Raw genomic sequence first — 10,361 nt, 5'->3', positions numbered from 1 at the left:
GATATATTTTAGGAAAATGCTATGACCCTGAATAATTTATCAAATTTTTTATCATACCTTTCACATGGGTATGTGATCTATACAAACTAACTTGTGTAAATCCATATCTATGTGAGAAGTTTGATAAAAAATTTAATAAATCATTTGAAATCTTTAACATAACCCTATATTTTAAGATCCTTGCAGGTGTTAATCGTCTGCTAACATAGTATCAATTTAAAAAATAATTACCTTTCTTTTTTTCTTTTTTTTTTTCTCCTTTTTCTCATGCAATCCTTCATTTTATGACCAATGATATTTCTCCAATTTTTTTTAACTGATATTGAAGCCCCTAATTCCATCAGATTCCCCAGATTCGGTTGATGGAATAGCAAAAAGTGAAGAAAGTTGGTCGGTGGGGGCATGTTTCCTCAATTTCTCAATAATTATTTAATTATTTCAATCTGTTTTTCCTTAAAAAAAATTAACAACCATTTCAGAACATTGCAGTATATCAATCAAAAATCATTCTTGGCTTGAATATCAGCTTCTGACATGGAAGGAAAAAGAAACTGTTCAAATCTCTATATCTATTTAATGCAGTATCCAATTAAAACCAAAAAATATTCTCAACTTTATAAAGCCACAGTCAAAGTGAAAGAAAAAAAGCTTATAATTTATTTTTAAATATAAACAATTTCCGCTAATCTTGACGATTTCAATTTCAGTATCATTTCAAGCAACCGAAGGCCAACAAAAGTGTTCAATCTATAAAAAAAAAAAAAAAAAATTAAAAAAGTACAACAAAAGTGAACATGGCAGGTAAAGAGAACACCAAAACACAAACAAAAAATAAAAAGGAAAAAAATCATAGACATGGCGTTTGGGAGTGGTTTTATAGTTGAAAGAGGACATAAATCCCTGGGTCTTTAAGCTAAGTAGTCGTCCTGGGTGTCACTGTTGTCAGTCTGCCTAGCCGCACCTTGCTCGTTCCCAACAGTTCTCTTGCTCATGTTGGCCCGCTGCACCAGCCTAACCAATGCCTGCACCACTTCTGACATTGGTGGTCGAAACTCAGGCTCCGGCTGCCCCAAAATTACAAGAAAACAAAATGAGAATATTGCATAATAGATTTTTACGCTATGTTTGTTTGGGTAGAAAACAATTTCCAACGCCAAGTTTTTCTAGAAAATGTTTTATGCAAAAACCGTTTTCCTATGTTTGATTGCACCCATGAAAATAGTGTACTGGTGGTTGCATTAGTGGTGGTGGGGGTGGCAGCGACAGTGGCGGCGACAATGGTGGTGGTGGAGGTGGTGTGGAGATGGTGGTAGTGGTGGGGTGGTGGTTATGATGGTGGTAGTGGTAGTATGGTGGAATTGGTAATAATGGTGGTAGTGGTAGTGTGGTGGAATTGGTAATACTTTAGTTTGGAAAACATTTTCCACCTTTTAAAAGAGAACATTTTTTGTCCAAGTAAGTTTGTTTTCCGTTGACTTTCTTTTTCATTGTACCAAACGCCAAAAAATGCAAAAAATCAATTTTTACAAAATGTTTCCCGCCCAACAAATGGAGGTTCAACATTATTTGATAAATGGTACAAGACTCAGATTGTAAATCATGCTCGATTCAACTCATTACCTGGACACAGAGAGCAATAACATCAGCGAAGCGCGAAAGAGATTTAACAGGATAGAGCCCTTTGAGCGTTGGATCAACCATCTTAGACAGAGCATCAATGTCATGAAGCTGAGGCGTTGCCCATCGAACCAAAGATTGCTCAGTTCTGGGTCTTGAACTGCATCAAGAATTACTCGCAACAATCAGAGAGGTGGTAATACATCATATTCTCTTATTCATCTTCAAAAGTCTAACACACAAAGTTTACCTATCAAATGGATTTCGTCCAGTAAGAAGTTCCAACATTGCCACTCCAAAACTGTAGACATCACTCTTTATAGTATATTGACCAGACATGGCAACCTCAGGTGCACTGTATCCAGACCCAGCATTATGGTTTAACGCCTGCAATTACGCAAGTCACAAAAAGATGCCCCATGGGGGAAGAAAATAAATGTGGGATTTATAAGGATCAGCTTGAAAACTACATAAAAAAACTGTGCCACAAGCAAACCAAGAATCTTATACACAACCACCTCAAACCATGCTAAAGATAATTGAGCATTTTTTTTTTTTGTTTACTTCCAATTACAATAATCATCCACTTTTTTTTCCATAAAATCTAGAGAACCGTAACAGTAACAGATGAGAAAAGCAGAAATCACTGGCTTCACATATGTAGCAGTGTTAAGTCAACCAATTGTAGCAGTGTTAAGTCAACCAATTGTCCCAAAAGTTTAAACTGTTAGGAAATGAACCCAACAATATCAAGCTATTCAACACCCTCCCTCGCATGCAATCCCGTCTTACAGGTGGAGATGTAAACATTCATACATAGAGAGGAAAAAATGTCAGTGGAAGACAAAGAATGCAAAGGGGGACCAAATGCAAACTAAAAGACTTGAACTCATGGCGTCCCCCAACCTGAGTCCAGATACCATGTTAACCACCCATTGTCCCAAAAGCTTAGGCTGTGTTAAGAAACGTGTCCAACAATGTATATCAAGCTATTCAACAAACAGAATTGCAAAAGAAAGGAATAACCCCCCTCCCTCTCCCCCAACCCGAGAGAGAGAGAGAGACAGTGACAGAGAACAAAACCATATACACTCCTATTCCAAAGAACTGGAAGTGATTACTAGTAACAGTTTATGAATTGATTCGTAGGGAAGACTGTGTTTGTGTGTGTGTGTCTGTCTCTGTGTGCACACGGGACCTAAGCCTCTGAAATTAAAGTTGAAAGTCCAGTGAGGTACGAAGGGGTGTCGTCTTAAGGTTGCTAATATATAATTCTGCCAAAATTTATCTCAATTACATTTAGACTGTGGTTTCCCATAAAGAGCCGGCTCTTAGTTGGAAAGTAACAGCTGCATTAGGAAATATGTCAAAGAAGTAGGATTGCAATGGCACAACTTTTGTCCCATATTCAATTTTCACAAATATCTTTGTGCCCACCAACTATTATAAAGTGGCAAAACTATGCATCTAGCAGTCAAATTTGCTTCTTGTGCAACAAAGTTTGTTAGATAAATGGGATGACACTAATATTTATGAAAAACAAGCAATTCCTATCTCTTCACATCAAGATATTCCGAGTAACATGCTAGAACTGATCAAGAGACTCGGGATCTACCTGATCTGCATCTGAGACAAAGCTCGCTAACCCACTATCTGACAGGTGAGGATTCAGCTCTGTGTCTAATAATATGTTGGCTGATTTGAAATTTTTATGAACAACCGATGGAGAGCAAACTTCATGCAAATACCTGAAAAAAGCCATTAGTGAGCACCATCAAAGAAATGAAATTTATCGCAAAAGAAAATCCAACAAACTTCAACAGGCATTGAACTGTTTCAAAAAGGGAAATTAAATGTACATATCTATATAAAGCTACATATATACATCTATGTAATAGTTGGTTGTTAAGTAGATTTACCAACATATTAATTTCATTTGGTGCAGCCCTGATTATATCATGGTTAACAGCACGTACAATGGCCGTTTTAAGTAGTTCATAACAATTAGATGTATTGAAAATATAATTTCTACACCCTCATGCAAGACCTTCAAATGGATGATGCAGAACTCAACATTGAAAAATCCAATCAACATTTTACCAGTTGAAGAAAGAAAACCATGGATGGAAAAACCACTCATCTTTAATACGACATTAGTAGTGTTATATGGTATGAAATAAAAGCAAATTAAGTAGAACTACTAATCTGAGACTTGGATGAAACTAAAAGAAGGGAAAAAAATAAAAAATTTCTGTCCCATTTTTACACTATCAACTTACTCTAGTGCACGTGCAGTCCCTAAAGCAATCTTGACACGTGTGTTCCAGGTCAATGGCTTGCTAAATTCATCTGAGAGATGGAGGAAATCATAAAGAGAACCATTTTTATGGAACTCATATACCAGCAGGTGCTGTCCATGCTCTGAACAATAACCAACAAGCTCTGTTATATTCGGATGACGCAACCGGGATATGTCTGAAACTATATCCATAAAATCTTCAGACAAGTGATTTGGAAGAGCAGATGAATTTATTTTCTTCACAGCAAGAACCTGTAATATCATCAAAAGACATAAAAGGTGAAATCATTAAACAAATGATTTGACCACTGGGTGAAAAATGAGGAAAGCTCAAAGAAACCCAAAAAAATGGTTCATTCAAACTGTTTTTGTTCAGATGCCCATCGGGAATTGTGGACAATAAAGAAATAAGGAAAGGGGCATTGTATACTATTATGGAAGCCACTCTGGTGAATTTATTTTTCTTTTTATCTCCTCTTGGTCTTCAGAATTAACAATTCAAGTAGTACAAGCAAAGCATGTGCATGATTGAGATAGATGTTTCTTAATGAATGATGATCCCTACAACTAAACACTCTTCCCTACTTCAAATTTGCCATGTTGCAGGAACATAATTATCTGTCATAAATAAATATACTATTCACCAACAGATTAAGAAACTGTAAGCATTAAACTCAAGAGTACCTTTCCATCATCAAACTGAGCCCGATAAACACATCCAATGGACCCCTCGCCGACAAGAGTTTCAACACTAAAGCTGTCTGTAGCCATCTGCAGGTCTGCTATTGAATATGATATAGCATTTACTGGAGGTGTATGGACTTTCTTGGGAACAATGGGAACAACGGGTTTCCTTGAGAAATCATCTTCATCAAATGATTTGTGACGATCAATAGGTGGAGGTCTTAGGTTTATTGAGGCTGAAGTTTCAAATGTTTTTGTGATGACTGTGGATGGAGTTTGAATGGCTGCAAAAATGATGCCATAGAGTTAAAATTGAATACAGTGCTCAAGTAGTTTCAAACAAATGGAAATACAAGTAACATTGTGTTTTAATAAGACCTACAGAAATTTAGCCCCTTTTTAGAGTTTCAGCTTAGCTTATGTACATGGTATAAAGAAAATTATTAGGCTCAAGCCACTCAACAGTGGACATTCATAAAAAAAAAACTAATATCTTAGTCAGAGTTTCATCACTAAACATTTATTTTAAGATAACTGGTGTACCTGAGTTCAAAGAAAGGTTTTGATTAATCTAAATTGAAATACATCAAGGGAAGTAAGACCATGGAGGCCTGCATCTACTGTGTACTACTGAATCATGGATTTGTGATCCTTGACTCTACAGATTACAGCCAGAATATGGATACAATATTTGGAGAAAAAAAAAAATCCCCTTTCTATTAAGTATCATGACTAAGGAAATGTATTTTCAAAAGCCACAACTTAGCAGAAAAACAAACAATGTAAATAATCCCTATTTGTGTTTCAGGGGTCAGCCACATGAATCCTGTTTAACAGTGATATCAAAGAAGTTGCAAACACCAAGAACCCACAATAGGACAGTAATGATCTTTAACATGGATATGAAGAGACATCACGAAAGCTTTCTTCTGTTCATCTATCACAGACAGACAGAAAGGACCCCAAAAATAGCAGTGCAAGGGGAAGCTCAAAAGTCAAGAAGTCTCAACTATTTTGGGTACCACCTAAATAAGCTGCTTATTGGCTTATTTACTACAAGTTATCAGATCAGTTCTTTACTTTTCTGCACGTATTTTCGTAAAAGCCAATAAGCCACTAAATAAGTCATACCCAAACCACCCTTAGTTTGGAGTTCTAAACTCTTCAGCCAAAGTCACAAACGTCATAGTGCAGTTCATAACTATTGAGTTGAAGTCAGAAACGTCATAGTGCTGTTCTTCATGGATGCAGCTTGTACAAAAATCCTAATTTTTCTAGTACTTATTTTCAAGTGGAAATATGTCTTCAAATAAAAATTCAGTTTTTTTTCTTTGATAAATAATAATTGATTAAAGAAACAACATCAGAGGGGTTGCCACCCTTATACAAATAAGCACTCAAATGAACAAGTCAAAGCACACAATTATAGGTTCAACACGATCAATCGTGTCTTTCTTCACCTAAATAACTCCTATCAAAACAGCTAATTACTTCCTATGTCTTTTTAGTTCAACCAAATTATTTGCGAGTACAGGAGGTTTGTGAGCAAAAATGTTACATTTAAGTTGAAGGCTTTACCATAGAACAGACCTCAATGGGGAAATAAGTAACTTAACATCCTGTAACTATAATGATGTTAGGACAAGACTAATTCTATCAGCCAAATATAATTACATTATCGCACCTGCCTGTCCAAGTTCATGTAAATTTCATGGTTCTTTGTGGCACATGACATTCAAATTTCTTCCAGAGAGGTTTGTCAAACAAATTAAAATCCCATGAAGCATGTCACAGCCAAAATAAACTAGAGATAGGAGAGAAGCTAAAGTAACATTTGATTATATGAAGAATTGGTACCTTGTGCCTCATGAGAAGCAAGAGGGGCAAAAGGCTGATTATCAAGTTTCTCTACATCAGTGGATGACCTTCTGGACCTTCTCTTCACAATAAAGAATGCTACCAATCCCCCAACAACTAAAAGGGATATCACTATTCCAGCTACACCTCCACCCCCTATACCTGATTTTGAGCTGCCACCACCACTACCACCCCCATTAGATGGGTTGTTATTGCCACCAGAATTGTGGTTTCGGTTGGCACTAGGCACTGGAGGTGTGCCAGGTGGAGGTGGGGGTGCAGGCCCTGAGCTCCATGAGTTACCATCCTTCCTGTTAAGAGCATCATGAATCTCATACTTAGATGAAAGAATTTCCTTCCATAGAAACTTTTAAATAATTAATACAGTGCGAAATGCTTACTGGAGATTTATATTCTTCAACTGGGAAGGAATCCAACCACTGAATTGGTTATTTGCAATGTTACTGAAAAGCAAGAACCGGTAAAAAGGTCAAACACTACTTTTATTCTAGAAAAACTGAAACGGTAAGTTGTCTGAGTTGCAAATACATAATCACTTACAGATTTTGAAGGGGAAGACCAGCAAGGACATCAATAGTTCCTGTAAACTGGTTGTTCTGCAAATTCCTGCACAATGATAAAATGATAATTGAGGAAAGATCACAATAAAAGATTAAGTACTGCATTACGAAATGTTTAATTTACTTACATATTTTCCATACTTGAAAGGGAACTAAAACTTTGAGGAAGGTTACCAGTCAGAGCATTAAATGAGAAATCCCTGAAGAATTGAAAATTTTAAATAGGTTAATTTCACTGGAATTTAAGCAAAACAAAACACCATAATCCACATATGTAAATTGCACCATCCATTGGAACCTGTTGTGTAGCCTTTTCAGTGTACATAAAAACAATCATGGTACCCTATTACTATTCTACATCTTGAAAATGGCTCCTTGGACACCAGACCATTGAACCATGAACAAAGACAGGCATGGGGAGAAAACTTCCTACATGTGTCTATGGGGTGTATTATTTATTCATCCACATCTATCCCAATGAGCCGTCTATCAAGTCTTAGCAGGCAATATCCAGGATGGACAGAAAAGCTGTAATGCTTAGTTCAATCCATGGAAACTACATAATACAAAAGGCCAAAAAAAAAAAAAAAGAAGTTTTAAGAGGTTGAATTACTTCCCCCCTCCCACCCCACCCCACCTTTTGAAGAGCTAGTCAGCACTTGTAACATTTTCTAAAGTACATACTTTAGAATGCTGTAACAACCAATATTGATTTGTTTCCCAAAAAAATAAACAAAGCACAAAATAAAGCTTCTCATCTGTGGCATGGAAAGTAATGGCTACCAAAAGTGTTTAAGAATTGAAAAAATGCAGAACACTATAATCATTTAGTCTTGTACATCATAATGAAAGACAATCCTGCTGATAATGCCTCAACTATGTCAAGGTATGCATAATTGAGAGAACTCCACAAGGAAAAAAGGTAATGGAGGGTAAACTTACAATGTGGAGAGGGATGAAAGCTGACCAAACATGTCATTCACTTGGCCCTGAAGTTGATTGTGACCAACATTTCTACAATCAAAGCACAGTGTAACAACCAGTGGTTAAGTGTGAAGTTTTAAATAGTTTTGACATGAACAATAAAAATCAAATTTTGGAAGCTTGACTAACAGGTATTTTAGGGAAGTCATCTGAGATATGGAATAAGGGATGCCATCAGTGAAGCCATTTCCAGCAAGGTTTCTGCATTATAAGAGGATTGCTGATGAAACCACCATAAGAAAATTAAAGGGCACAATTTTTGTTTTTATTTTTTATTTTTTGGTAAATGAAATTAAAGGACTGAAATAGAAGAGGAGGAAAAATCAGTAGGTAGTAAGCATACAGTTGCGTGCAGTTTGGAGGAAGCTGATAAGGTATCTGGTTTCTAAGATTATTATTGCTTATATCACTGCAGAATTCATCAAATCACCACATCAAGATTATCAAACAGAAAGATGAAAACACCAGCAAATCATCTTAGAAGGCTATTGATCTTACAAATTGGTTACCGCTGTCAAACTTGCGAGCTGGTATCCCATTGACCCAGTAAGCCCAAGACCCGATATTTTGCTAATGGGAAATAAACAGCAGAATATATACATATCAGAGGTCAGCGATGTCAGAAGGAAATGATACGGAAATAGCCAAATAGGGAATTACATTTCTGTGACTTGGGAGCCTGAGCAAGTAATGCCTTTCCAAGACTCCCCACATGGATCACCACTACTTGAGCTCCATTTGGTTAGCTGTGGTGGCGAATTTAAAGCGCTAAACATGGCCCGAAGAGCAGCAGCTGTGCATCAAACATGCCATAGGTACACTCAGTACAACATTTGATTCATTTCTCCATAAAGAAGTTCATAGAAAAGTTTACCTACAGGTTCCAAAATTAAACAATGCAACTATTTTTCAATGGAAGCATAGAAAGCATAGACCCATGTAGTAAATCCCCCGACGCTGATTTTGGAATCAAGCTCACTAATAATCAAAAGGAATATCCACTGAACTCAAATTGGGGATTTTGATGCTCTCTTGAACACCTTCCCCAAACTCAACAATCCAACAAAAACAGAAAAATAAAAATAACAATGACCAACCTAAACAAGTTGACATTTTTATACATGTCAGAGTGTGCCCCAAAATTCAACTCAGTTTGAGTTGATTCCAAAGACTAATTACTTGAAATGGAGAATTCGGGGGAAAAAAAACAATTACAGAAACATTACGAACATATTCTCAAAAAAAATGGAGCTCCGAGCTACAAAATTCTCAAAAAAGAAAAAAAAAAAAATAGAAAGGGAGAGAGAGAGAGAGAGAGAGAGTAGCTCCATCACTAATATAAAGAATTTTGCTGTAAATCGACATTTTTACTCAGAGCATTATATTGGAAGTAGAGCTCAGATCACAACATGCACGACACAAAAATCAACATAAAACTTCACATTAGACTTGAATCAGAGCTGCGTAACAGAAAATCTATACAAATACACATTTAGTCCATGAGAATCGAACCAAATTTCATCAAAAAAACATAGAGAAAAAAAAGAAGCAAATGAATATATATAAACACTAAAATGTCGGTGATTAACAAGTGTTTAAAAGCAGACTAGTACAGAGCTCACCGTCGGACTGATCTGTGTCGCCATTGATAGAACTCGGTCCCAACACCAGAATGCCGACAACTAGCACCACCGCTACCACCACCACCTCCCTCATTTCTCTCTCTCTCTCTTCTCCCCCAAAATCAACAGACTAAAAATTAGCTCTATATCAACCCTTCTGTTCTTTTAGCTTCTAATTTTATATATATAATTATTATTATTATTATTATTATATAAAATATACAACTGTAATATATATGCTGCTAATTTTGGGAAACAGAGTTTTATACTTTTTGTGGTGTACCCATTGTAAAGCTGGCATGCACGATCTGGTAGAAGAATCCAAAGCCACCCAACAAAACCAAAAAAAAAAAAAACCTTTATTTACAAATAAATGTCTAATTAGATGTATATATGGCTCTATATATACGACAATAATTGCTATAGACGTACGAGTGTATATTATTGGGTAGCTATCATATATATATATATATATACAACAATAATTGTGTGAAGTGAGTATTATTATAGAAGTGAGTAATATGTTTACCAAAAAAAAAAAAGGGAGCATTATTATTGTATTTTTTAGATTTTATTTGTCAATTATATATTGTAGTCAAAAAAATTAAAATGTTACTATAAGTTATCATATCATTTTTTTTACTTTTTTTTATACATCTTTTTATAAAAAATTAAAAAATTATTAAAATAATTTATTTTCAAATAAGGCCTTATTAT

The 10,361-nt window shown here is 35.7% G+C and overlaps 1 protein-coding gene across 3 annotated transcripts; it reads right to left on the bottom strand.

Annotated features, from left to right (window-relative positions):
• Positions 1-634: 634 nt before the first annotated feature.
• On the bottom strand, positions 635-10,086 carry LOC114288952 (protein STRUBBELIG-RECEPTOR FAMILY 6). Of its 3 annotated transcripts, none has more exons than XM_028232579.2 (16): positions 9,645-10,086; positions 8,683-8,815; positions 8,521-8,592; positions 8,366-8,431; positions 8,152-8,223; positions 7,981-8,052; positions 7,167-7,238; positions 7,019-7,084; positions 6,859-6,921; positions 6,458-6,768; positions 4,601-4,884; positions 3,897-4,168; positions 3,233-3,365; positions 1,868-2,004; positions 1,621-1,777; positions 635-1,064 (listed from the first exon to the last, which is right to left on the bottom strand). In XM_028232579.2, exons 1-16 carry the CDS (start codon positions 9,736-9,738, stop codon positions 909-911), a joined length of 2,160 nt encoding a protein of 719 aa, XP_028088380.2. In that variant the 5' UTR covers positions 9,739-10,086; the 3' UTR covers positions 635-908. The 3 variants fall into 3 exon arrangements, with proteins under 3 accessions (XP_028088380.2, XP_082764941.1, XP_082764940.1); XM_082908815.1 differs by lacking the exon at positions 9,645-10,086 and adding an exon at positions 8,901-9,593; XM_082908814.1 differs by lacking the exon at positions 9,645-10,086 and adding an exon at positions 9,120-9,464.
• Between the last annotated feature and the right edge of the window lie 275 nt (positions 10,087-10,361).

Source organism: Camellia sinensis, chromosome 15 (genome assembly GCF_055761805.1).
Source record: "Camellia sinensis isolate YWXY chromosome 15, ASM5576180v1, whole genome shotgun sequence".
Classification (NCBI taxonomy): domain Eukaryota; kingdom Viridiplantae; phylum Streptophyta; class Magnoliopsida; order Ericales; family Theaceae; genus Camellia; species Camellia sinensis.
This window is presented reverse-complemented; position numbering and strand designations above follow the sequence as displayed.

Coding starts and splice junctions, on each gene's coding strand:
- LOC114288952 (XM_028232579.2), bottom strand. CDS start 9,738: ATGAGGGAGGTGGTGGTGGTAGCGGTGGTGCTAGTTGTCGGCATTCTG. Junction 8,053..8,151: donor ATGACTTCCCTAAAATACCT/GTTAGTCAAGCT, acceptor CTTTGATTGTAG/AAATGTTGGTCACAATCAAC. Junction 4,169..4,600: donor CTCAGTTTGATGATGGAAAG/GTACTCTTGAGT, acceptor ATGATATTACAG/GTTCTTGCTGTGAAGAAAAT.